Here is a 12,252-nt window from a genome sequence, read left to right as displayed (position 1 = left end):
GTTTTTTACCGTAAATTTCACAGGTTTTTTTTTACATTGTGTTTTTTTGCCCGTAAATTTAAATCCCGTAAAACATAAAAGGTTGCTACCTTATTTTTTACGGTAAAATACTGGCAACCACAGCTGCCGGTTTTTTACCGTAAATTTCACGGGTTTTTTTTAACAGTGTGGGTAATCTGGTAATACATCATACATGCGTGTGTGTTTATGTCGAATTGCCATAAAGCAATTCGTGTTTCACGCTCGTTCTCGTTCTCGTTCTCGCTTCTCACGAGACTTTCAATTTCTATCTTGCCGGGACGTTAGTCCCCAAGTTGCAAGGTTGGTTTTCCGCCTGGGAACGCTGGGGGGAGCGGGGAAAGTCACCAATATCACCAGAACAGGTTGTTTAACCATCCAAATGATTTCTAGACAGTGTTATTAAGTTAAAAAAGTTACCAAGTTCTCCTTTAACAAGCAGAATCACTGAAGGAGAACATCACAAATTGTAAGCCACCGCAATGGTGATCAGTGTTTGCTTTAGTTGGACCCTTGACCCTTTTATGTTTACTTTAAATTTTCTGCTGTTATTGATTTATAACAGTCAAATGAACAAAGAAAAGTGTGATCTGATTGTGTTGGTTATGTTTTGACAATCATACTGTGATGCATTGACTGAATCTTGATGTCTGTGTGTGCCTAAAAGAAAGTTTTTTTTTTTAAACAACTTTTAAGAAATCCTTTTTATTATCTAAAATTCTGGATATTTATGCAGAATCACAGTTATGCTGTACAACATAAATCAAAAACATAAAGTTCAAATGATGATTGTAATAATATAACCAACACCATCAGATCACTTTTTTTCTTTGTTCATCTGGCAGTTATAACTCAGATACAGCAGCCAGACAAAATCTGAAGTTAATAATATAAGGGTCAAGAGCCCAACTAAAGCAAACAATAATCGCCATAACAGTGGCTTACAATTTGAGATTTTCTCCTTCAGTGATTCTGTTTGTTAACATCAGGTGTCTTCAATAATGGTCAATCATCACTCAATTAATCACTTAATTATCTCATTAACTTCAACACTCTTGAGTGTTGACTCATATACACTCCCAGGAGTGTTAATTTAACACTGAAGTTTTTGCTGTGAAAGAGCCGTAGTTAACTGACAAGCTGAGCCATATCGCATTAATTATCGCTGGCGATACGTCCGCGATATTAATGCGATATGGCTCAGCTTGTCAGTTAACTACGACTCTGTGTAGTAAATGCCGCTCCATCTGAAAGCAGGTGAAGGCGATTTACTACTAATCAATTAACCGGCTTTACTGACAAGATGCGCATAACAATCTCACGATATATATCGCCCAGCCCTACATCTGCGTCATCTTCTCAGTTCTCGCGCATGCGTCGTGGCGCTCTCGTGAACTCACGTCAGAGGCCCACACGGAAGAAAATTAATAGCTGAGTAAAGTTTTTTTTTTTTTTTTGCGCACAAAAAGTATTCTCGTCACTTGATAAACTTAAGGTTGAGTATTTTATCAATGTCTTTACTAACTTTTCTGCACTGTAAAAAAGATTACACTGATTTTATTGATATCTAATCAATAAAATTGAGGCAACAGATTACAAGCAATATAATTAATTAAATTTAACAAATTAGAATTGAGTAATAATTAATCAAATTAATTCCTTAAAAGTTAACCATTTAAAATGAGTAAAATTTACAAAATATCTTTTATTGCCAACATTGAAGACACCTGGGGTCTCATTTATAAAACTGTGCGTAGGAACCTTACTAAAAGTGTACGTGCGCCCGAAAGCCAAAAATGGCGTACGCAAAAAAATATTCAGATTTATAAAAGCGTGCGTACGCCAGAACCTGCGCAGAATTCACTTTATAAGTCCCAGTCAGCGGAAGATTGTGCGCACATGCGTCTCCACCCCGAAATAACCATATATGGAGCTTACAACGCCTAGTTTTACTATGCAGATCCTCATCTGCATATCATTTGCATATGATTATTCATCCACGTGATAACGTTTAACGGTACAAGACACATTAGGCTACATTGATAAAAATCAAGTAGTTGCCTATCCTTGCCTTGTTTTTGAATACATAAATCTAATAGTGTAAAATACATTTCAGAGAAAGTTTTTCTCAATCTTTTCCACTGGCCGAATTTTATTTTTAATTGATTTATATTTTTTATGGAAACAGATAGGCCTTGGGCATTATTTGCATGAAACTATTTTCTCAGACAATCTGGTATTATCATGATAAGCAATTATCTCTGTGGTTAAAACATTAAAGCACGCCACAGGAAAAGTGTTCAAAAACACCGCATCCACAACAAATATTTCTATTGACTGAATTTGAATATAAAAATGTTGTAACTTCTCAGTAATGATTTCATGTTTAAGTGCTTAACTCCATTATTTTGAATGGCATATTTAATCTAAATGTTTATATCAGAAGTAAAACATAGTTTAAATCATTATTTGATTTATTTAAACTGTTATTTGCGTCAGTTTCACCAAACGGCCCAACGCGCTCGCTGGCGCGGACATTTAAGAAGGGATGGATATTTGCTTCAAGTGACAGGCTTGGTGAGTGAAATTATATTTGTATTATCTTTCTGTATATGTTTAATTTCTTTAGATTTTCTGTCTAAAAGTGACCAAAAAGACACTTAACTCCAGCTCACCATCGGTGTCGCCAATTCCCTTTGTCTCCAGAATGTGCGTACGCACGGCTCAAAGTTTGCTTAAAGGTGCGCACATTCTCCCGTCAAGTTTGTTTTTTATAGATCACAACCTTTGCGTGGGAACTGGCGTACGTACGTTTTCAGCCCCGTTTTGTGCGTACGCACGCTTTATAAATGAGACCCCTGGTGTTAACAAGCAGAATCACTGAAGGAGAAAACCATAATTAAAGTCACCATTGTGGAGATCAGTGTGTGTTTTAGTTGGGCTCTTGACCCTTAAATTATTAATTTTATGTTTTGTTTGGCTGCTGTACATGAGTTATAACAGCCAGATGAACAAATAGAAAAGGTGATCTGATGGTGTTGGTTGCGTTTTAACATAATCATTATTTCACAAGAATTAGACCTGAATCACTGAACTCATATAGAGTCCAATTTATGAGTTAGGTTTATTTTATTATGACATTCATCATTTGAACTTGATCACTGAACTCCTTGAGATCCTTCTTTCTGACTTCGATTTATGTTGTTGGTTACAGCATATCTGTGGTTCTGCATAAATATCCAGAATTTTTGATACAATATAAAGGATTTCTTAAAGGGGGGGTGAAATGCTCATTTTCACTCAATCTCCTGTTAATCTTGAGTACCTATAGAGTAGTATTGCATCCTTCATATCTCCAAAATGTCTTTAGTTTTATTATATTTATAAAAGAAAGATAGGCTGTACCGAGTCTTTCCGGAAAAAACTGAGCGTCTGGAGGCGGGCCGTGTGGGCGAAGCCAGAGCCATAGAGAGAATCCGTCGATCTGGGCTTTGTTTATAAAACATTCATCGTCGAAATGCAGGGAACAAACAGTCTACACAACTCGTTTTTGCCCCGGAAAAACAATCTGCATCCACTGTTCCTAACGCTGGGTTCTTTGGGAAGCTGAACATGGTAAGCTTTCCCTCACATCCAAAAACACACTTTGGAGACACTATGCAGCGCTGCCGATGATTTCCTGTTGAAGCGCGTTGATGTGCGCGGTCTCGCTCTCCTCTGGTTGACGTGTGTGCGGGCGAGCTTTTCCGGGAGAAATGCTCATATAAGGAGTTCCACTCTGGTCTACGTCATTAGATCCACGGTCGAAAAAAAAACAGCCGAAACTTGTACCAACCCGGAAGTAAGATTTTCGGCACAGAAATTCTCCGTTATTCGTCCAAAATATTTTTTAAAAACTTTGGCCATGTTAAGCATGAGAATCCATCTCTTTAACACTGTAAACAACTCTGAATACATGAAACACCATTGTACCCCCCCTTTAAAAGTTGTTTAAAAAAAAAATCATACTTTGTCACACGCAGACGTCAAAATTCAGTCTATGCATCTCAACAATGGTGACGAGCAGAATATTCAATTAGGAAAAGTAAATTACATAGACAATTCAGATCATAATTTATTCATACCGCAATGCATGATGGGAGCCATTAATGAGTTGTGATTGGTGGCAGCCACTGCAACATGCTTTATTATTGTCACCATTGTTGGGATTCACAGGCTGATTATTGATGTCTGTGTTTCTAAATTAATTTATTTGAAAGTCTTTTGGTCAGAACAATGTTTATGGAATATTTTGGATTATAAGTAAAGTACTGATAATCATAGGCTGTTAAATCACAAAGCTGCTGGTCAAAACATAACCAACACTATCAGATCACACTTTGCTTTGTTCATTTAACTGTTATAAATCAATAACAGCAGACAAACAACAGTAAAATTTAAAGTAAACATATAAGGGTCAAGAGCCCAACTAAAGCAAACACTGATCACCATAATGGTAACTCATAATTTGTGATTTTCTCCTTCAGTGATTCTGCTTGTTAACATCAGGTGTCTTCAATAATGCTCAATCATCACTAAATTAATCACTAAATTATCTCATTAACTTTAACACTCTTGAGTGTTAATTTAACACTCATATTTTAACACTTTACACTCTTGAGTGTGGACTCATATACACTTCCAGCCCCCAGGAGTGTTAATTTACCACCGCTCCATCTGAAAGCAGATGATGGCGATTTACTACTAATCAAGGAACCAGCTTTACTGACGAGATGCGCATAACAATATCGTGCGATATATATATTCAAAGTGTTGGAGGAAACAGCAGAGCAAGTGAGCGATCGTGTCATTGATGCGGAAGCAGTTCAGTTCAGAGCATCTGAGTAAATTGTGAGATTTGTGAGAGAAAATAGACAAATGGCTAGTAAAAACTTGTACCGTGAGGATGTGTTGCAAATGTTATTCGCCGATTCTTACTCTAAAGGGGAATATTTGCCTTTTGGAAATGACGATCGGCCGTCTAATGATCGCGCTTCTCCCGGTACATCTTTGCTGCGCAATGGTGCCGCCCGTGCTTCTCCCGGGACATCTTTGCCGCGCAATGGTGTCGCCCGCGCCTCTCCTGGTACATCTTTGCCGCGCAATGGTGCCGCCCGTGCTTCTCCTGGTACATCTTTGCCGCGCTCTATCTTTAAGCCTTTTCAAGCCACAAGCTTTTTAAATTTTGATGTCAAAATCCAGCATTTTTTCAAAAAAACCTTGGCGCCTAAAGGGTTAAGTTAATTGAAATAAATAATGTTACATAAATCCAACGTAACCTAGTTATGTGGGACCTGTTGACATAAAAAAGTTAATTAAAGCCAACATAGCATTTTTTAGTGTGATACTAAACAGCATTTGAGTGTGTTGAAAGTTATAATGTTATTCTATGTGTTAGTTTGTTGGCTGTATGAGAATAGCAGTAAGCTAGATCAACATTAGAATAACATACTGATCATTTTCTAAAATTTCATCATGTTGAGCTATATAACAGGGGTTTTCAAACTTTTTGTGTGTGTGGACCACTATTTGTAATCAAGAATTTTCGCGGACCACCTCATAATACACATAATAAAATATGTCTACACAGAGTCCTACCTGAATTAATCTGCATCTCTAAATAGGCTTACTAGCTCTAAAACTATCATTGGTCATCACATCAGTACAACGGGCTTGTTAAAAGAAAGTTTACTGCACACAACGGCTGCCACATATTTAATTTATTTATTTACTCAAGCGCCCGAGGGCATAATCAGGTTCATTTGAACAACAGGCTTATTTCCATAGCAATGGAGTATGAAATCTATACAGTAATAAGAACACTGGAATATAGTCAACATTTCAAAACCTTTGGTGATTTTAGGGGATTATTAATCTTTAGAGTTTTACAAGTCCTCAAAAAGTAGCCTACCTAGGCTTGAGTTTGTCCACTTAACAGCACATCCGCAAAACATTTCAGAAACGCGAGATCAAGAAACTAACTGGAAATTAAAATAATAACAGGCCTTATTCATTCCATTTATAAACATTTAGTTTCATAAACTGCCTATGCCACTGTGCGTTCACACCGGACACAAATAGCGCGTCAAATTCAAAAAGGGATCATATGTCAAATTCGCGCCTACCGCGTCTAGTGATAGCCTACGCTTGACCACTTTGTATCAATTAGCGCGTCAAGAGCGAAATTGACGCGCATAAAAACAAAAGTTTGAAGCGAAATTTCGTCCGATGTGAACGCACCATTAAAGGCTATGCGTGTGATGTGATAATGAAAACATATTTGCCTCTGCCCTTTTCTCTTCAGAGAACCTGTTGCTATCCACCGAACCAATGTTGTGGTTCTAACGGCACTGAACTTGAATGTCACGGCCGAACACCACTAGGCTATTTTAGTAATCACACAACTTGACAATTTAATTAAAATGTTACATCAATATAGGCCTACATATTCTTTTTACTTTTTTGTGAATTTGAATTTCCTGGTAAAATGAAGGTAAAAAAAATATTATTTTATATTTAATTTTGCCTTTCCACGGACCACCTGCAGTACCCTCACGGACCACTAGTGGTCCGCGGACCACAGTTTGGGAATCGCTGCTATATAACATTGATTTGTTTCTTGTACATTTGCTCACCTGTCTAATAAAGTAACATTACATGCAAGAGCGGCGTCTCTGTCAAGTCCATGTTTGTCGCAGACGTGGAGCTCTGCATCTCGAAAACGCCACGCCGATATTGATCCTCGTTTTAGTTCTCCTTTTGTCTCAAAGTCCACTTGCCATGATCCATAATGTTTGAACGAAACAACAACAGCATGCCGCTAAACATTGTGCAGTTGTCCACATCTGTCGCCATGGTTACTATGGCAGTACAAGTGGAAACCAGGGATAACAATATTACGGTCAGAGAGAAAAGTAAAGCACCATGGTACAACAATACTACGCATGTTCTAAAGAGAGAAACCCGTAATTTAGAGCGTAAATGGAAAAAAACTAACTTAGAGGTCTTTAGAATCGCGTGGAAAGACAGTATGTCACGTTATAAAAAGGCCCTAAAAGAGGCCAGGGCTGAGCACCTCCGCAAACTAATAGAAAACAACCATAACAATCCTAGGTTCTTATTTAACACTGTGGCTAGACTAACAAATAAACAGATGTCTCCTGAACAAAATATTCCGTTAGAGTTTAGTAGTAATGATTTCATGAAGTTCTTCACTGAGAAAATAGAAAACATCAGAACCACAATTGTAAACGTTCAATCCTCAATCGCGTCTTATAACTCAGCCTCAACTATCACCCCGCAAGAACAATTACAGTGCTTTACAATTATAGAACAAAAAGAGTTAAATAAACTTATCACTTCATCTAAAACAACAACATGTTTACTAGATCCTATACCAACTAAACTATTGAAAGAAGTGTTACCTGTAGTGGAAGAGCCTCTCCTCAATATTATTAACTCGTCTTTATCATTAGGTTATGTTCCAAGAACATTTAAACTGGCAGTTATAAAACCTCTCATTAAGAAACCACAATTAGATCCACATAATCTAGCAAATTATAGACCCATTTCAAATCTACCTTTTATGTCTAAAATACTAGAAAAAGTTGTGTCCGCTCAACTGGGCTCCTTCTTGCAAGAAAATGACACCTATGAAAAGTTTCAGTCTGGGTTCAGGCCGCATCATAGCACTGAAACTGCGCTCGTTAAAATCACAAATGATTTACTTTTAGCTTCTGACCAAGGCTATATCTCAATACTAGTTTTACTTGATCTTAGTGCTGCATTCGATACTATAGATCATACAATACTCTTAGATCGACTACAAAATTATACTGGTGTTCAAGGACAAGCATTAAGCTGGTTTAGATCGTATTTATCTGACCGCTACCATTTTGTTTATTTAAATGGAGAAAAATCGATCATAACTCCAGTAAACTATGGAGTGCCGCAGGGATCTGTGTTAGGCCCTCTATTATTCTCAATATATATGCTGCCACTTGGAAATATTATAAGGAAACATGGAATTAGTTTCCATTGTTATGCTGATGACACTCAAATCTATATTTCATCACGGCCAGATGAAAACGCTAAATTATCCAAATTGACAGAGTGTGTTAAAGATATAAAAGATTGGATGACGCGCAATTTTCTCTTATTAAATCCAGATAAGACAGAGGTAATACTTATCGGTTCAAAAAACCGCCCACAGAACCTCTCACAATACAACTTTAACATAGTAGGATGTCCTGTTACTTCATCCTCTACAGTAAAAGACCTGGGTGTTATACTTGACTGCAACCTGTCTTTTGAAAATCATATTTCATATGTTACAAAAACAGCCTTTTTCCACCTTAGAAACATTGCTAAGCTACGTAATATGCTATCAGTTTCTGACGCAGAAAAGTTAGTTCATGCATTCATGACCTCGAGACTAGATTACTGTAATGCTTTATTAGCTGGTTGTCCTGCATCCTCAATAAACAAGCTACAGTTAGTCCAAAATGCTGCCGCTAGAGTTCTAACTAGATCAAGAAAATATGATCATATAACACCGATTTTATCATCACTACATTGGTTACCTATAAAGTCCCGTATTAATTACAAGGTATTGCTACTGACTTATAAAGCCCTAAACGGCTTAGCTCCAGTCTATTTAACGGACCTTCTATCACCCTATAACCCATCACGCTCTTTAAGGTCACTAAATTCGAGGCTTTTGGTCATACCTAGGATATCCAGATCCACCAAAGGAGGGAGAGCATTTTCACATTTAGCTCCAAAACTCTGGAATAGTCTTCCGGATACTGTTCGTTGCTCAGACTCGCTCTCCCAGTTTAAAACTAGATTAAAGACGCATCTCTTCAGCCAGGCATTCATATAATACTTTTAATCTTACAGTTAAATCCGGTCTCTAGTTCATAAACGCCAGAGGAGAACTGGCCCCCGACTGAGCCCGGGTTCTCCCAAGGTTTTTTTTTTTCTCCATTAGGTCACCTGATGGAGTTTTTCGGTTCCTTGCCACTGTTGCCTTTGGCTTGCTCAGTTGGGGATATTTGGATATTTAATTTAACTAATCAATCAACGATACTATTGATCAGCATTACCAAACATGGACGTTCGATTAGAAACAAACATTGATGTATTGTATTAATTTATTACTGTGAAGCTGCTTTGATACAACCTATGTTGTGAAAAGCGCTATATAAATAAACTTGACTTGACTTGACTTGACGTCATTGACAAGCGACCAGGGACGGGCACTTTTTAAAATTGTGAATTTCTTTGAATTTACAAATTCTTGGAAACATTTAGGATAATGGAAGTACACAATTGATAGAAATATATAACTCTGTGCAAGTGGTTTTTGGATATTTTGATACAAAATTCTTACATATTGTACCTTTAATAAAATAAAATAAAAACTGACAGCATCCGACATTCCCGTGACTTTTCATGTGAGTTTCTCGGCGCGCTATTGTCACGCTTCTAGTTACATCAAGCATGAACTCAACCCTCTCATGCACGTGCTGCTGAACGTTGGTCTGAAGCAATGGTCTACAGTTTAAAAAAAGTTTCAAATATTGGTATTTTTCTTACAAACACTTATCATTTCACTTCAGAAGCCATTGATCCATCCATTGGGATCATATGGATTACCGTGGTTATTGCTTTATGCGCTGTTTGATGGTTCAACCTTTAGGAACCCATGAGCTTGTATTAGCAGAACTTTTTTTATTTTTTTTTATTAACTTTTGTTTGTTTTCATCTGTAATTTGTGTGCCATGGGAGTAAAAGATTAATAAATGGTGAGGACATTTCTGGGTGTACTGTATTTTATTTTAACAATACAGAATAGCAAGATGCATGAGATTCCGTCTTAAGATTCATCAGTGGAAAGAAAGAAGAGGAGGAACAAGTGGCGGTGGAAGCCAAGCAAGAGAAACAAATAAGTGTTGTAAATCTGTTTTGAAATGTATGTTTTCAAACATAACTGGGCACGTCAGTGCATAAAATTGCAGCTGTTTTAGTTTGGGCTTTTGTGTTTCAAGTCAAATAAAACTGAACCTATCACACAATCTGAGATCACTCGGTAACCTTTATTTGAAAAACATTCATCATTCAGAAAAAAAAAAAAAACTTAAAATGATTAAAACACACACATAATATGATTGTTTTGTGATATAGTATGTTTATGTGTGCTTTATTCCAGGGTGATCTACGAGGTAAAGATGCCGATGCCTCTCTGACAGCCTTTGTTGTGATTGCCATGCAAGAGGGCAGAGAGATCTGTGCTGGATCAGTTGATGTAAGTGAATTTGTTTCACCTCCAGTGGCCGCTCGGGGATTTCTAAAATAGAGGAAGCACAGTAATAATAGCGGTCTTGGCATCCTCTCCCAAAACATTTTTGAAATATTATTAACTGCTTTAAATGTCTTTTTGAATCACTTTTAGACATACAATGTAAAAAACAAAAATGAAACTTGCAGCAAGGAAATATAAATATAATTGCACTCACCTTGCCTATCACCTGAAGAAAAAAAATCCATCCTTCTGTTCTTTTTTAATGTCCGTGTTGGTTCCTTTAGTAAAGCTGACTGCCTGTATAACTTAGGAGTGGGGTCTTCATTCATTTATAATTTGTAGCTTCTGCTAGAATGGACTCTTTTTAAATTTGTTGGCGATCAGATATTCAGTATTTCATCTCTCCATAATTAACCCTCTGAGTTCTAAGGGCATTTTTTCACTTTTTCTTCGATTTTACATCTTATTAAATTCACCTTTTAAAGGCAATTACATAACATAATCCCATGTGTTTTATATCAAAATGTGCAGAGAAAACCCAGCTCTCTTACTGATGAGCTCACCACTTGTCCTAGAGCAGTGTGTAAAGAGAGAGAGAGAGGGATAATTTGGCTCTAAAAGGTGAAAAATATAAGTCCGATTTTTGAAATTCTTCAAATATCTTGTGGAAACATACCATTACTCATGTGGACGAATTATTTTGGTCCTTGATATGGGTTCCCCAAAGTCTTAGGGTCACAAAAGTAGTGTAATATATGAATAAAATAGTAGATAATCTGTTGGTAGGCCTGATATGTCTGGCTTGAACAATCCGTCAAAAATCATGAAAATGACTTGACATCCAAGCAGAAAAGTGAAGTTTATGGCTTTATATGGACATTGGGATTTAACTTGTATGAGTATTTCCCATAATTGTTGATGTTTTGGGGCACTTTTGATAATACATGTCAAGAGTCTGAAAACCAGCCAAATTTAAAATGGAGGATGTCAAGAAAGCCTTGAGAGAACTGGCAAAGAAAATTGATGGAATGGCTGAAAACGTGGGCAAGATAAGCGGTTTGGTAGAGGATGTGAAGAAATTAAACAACCTACTCGCACAGAAGGATGAGAAAATTGCAGAGTTGGAGAAAAGAGTTGATGACTTGGAGCAATATACAAGAAAAGAAGACGTGGTCATCAGTGGCCTAAAAACAACACACCGCACCTACTCCAATGTCATCCGAGGGGAAAGCAGCAAAGCTGATCTAACAGAGGGAGAAAAACAGACGCTGGAGGAGCAGGTGATTAAGTTCTTCAATAGCAGGGACATCTTTATTCATAAGGAGAGTATCGCTGCTTGCTATACCCTCCCCAAAGGAAACGGACAAATGGAAAGAACCATCATTCTGAGATTTGTAAACAGAAAACAGAAAATAGAACTTTTGAAACAAGGAAAAAAGCTAAAGGACACACAGGTGTATGTGAATGAACATCTCACGAAAAGGAATGCTGAAATAGCTAAACATGCAAGGGCACTGAAGAAACAAAGGAAAATCCATTCAACATGGACAAGGGAATGTAAAATTTGGATACGTACAAATGCTTCATCTGGTGAGGAGATGAAGGTCCTGCTAATCCGGGACCTCAAAGACCTGGAGAAATATGGCAGTGTTTAGCCAACAAGAACATTCTCTTGAGGTCCAGATCTATCTGATGGAGGTTTGTTTTACACATAAAGAGCCCAACTTGGTGGTGGTGAGCAGATCTACACTTACTTGCAACAACCCTGATACAAATTATGAAGGTTTTTTTCTCCCTTTTTGGTTGAGACTGATGGTCGACTTATTGTTTTTCCAAGTGCTTTTCTTTATGTTCCAGAGACTTATATTGAACTCACTTTCTTATTACTA

The 12,252-nt window shown here is 37.3% G+C and overlaps 1 protein-coding gene across 3 annotated transcripts in view; it reads left to right on the top strand.

Moving 5' to 3' along the window:
- LOC307152153 (complement C3-like) overlaps positions 1 to 12,252 on the top strand; it is a 78,515-nt gene that overhangs the window by 38,547 nt on the left and 27,716 nt on the right. Inside the window, exons 24-25 of one of the 3 annotated variants that reach the window (XM_079860559.1) lie at positions 2,518 to 2,595; positions 10,271 to 10,366. The exons of 1 other annotated variant lie outside the window; for it this stretch is intronic. In XM_079860559.1, the coding sequence (XP_079716685.1) occupies positions 2,518 to 2,595; positions 10,271 to 10,366 (174 nt within the window). The remainder of the gene's footprint in view (positions 1 to 2,517; positions 2,596 to 10,270; positions 10,367 to 12,252) is intronic. One more of the 3 variants, XM_079860560.1, reaches the window with a different exon arrangement.

This window comes from Squalius cephalus (genome assembly GCF_949319135.1).
Source record: "Squalius cephalus genome assembly, chromosome: 2".
Taxonomy (NCBI): domain Eukaryota; kingdom Metazoa; phylum Chordata; class Actinopteri; order Cypriniformes; family Leuciscidae; genus Squalius; species Squalius cephalus.
Note: the sequence above shows the minus strand (reverse complement) of the source record. Positions and strands in the feature narration are given on the sequence as shown.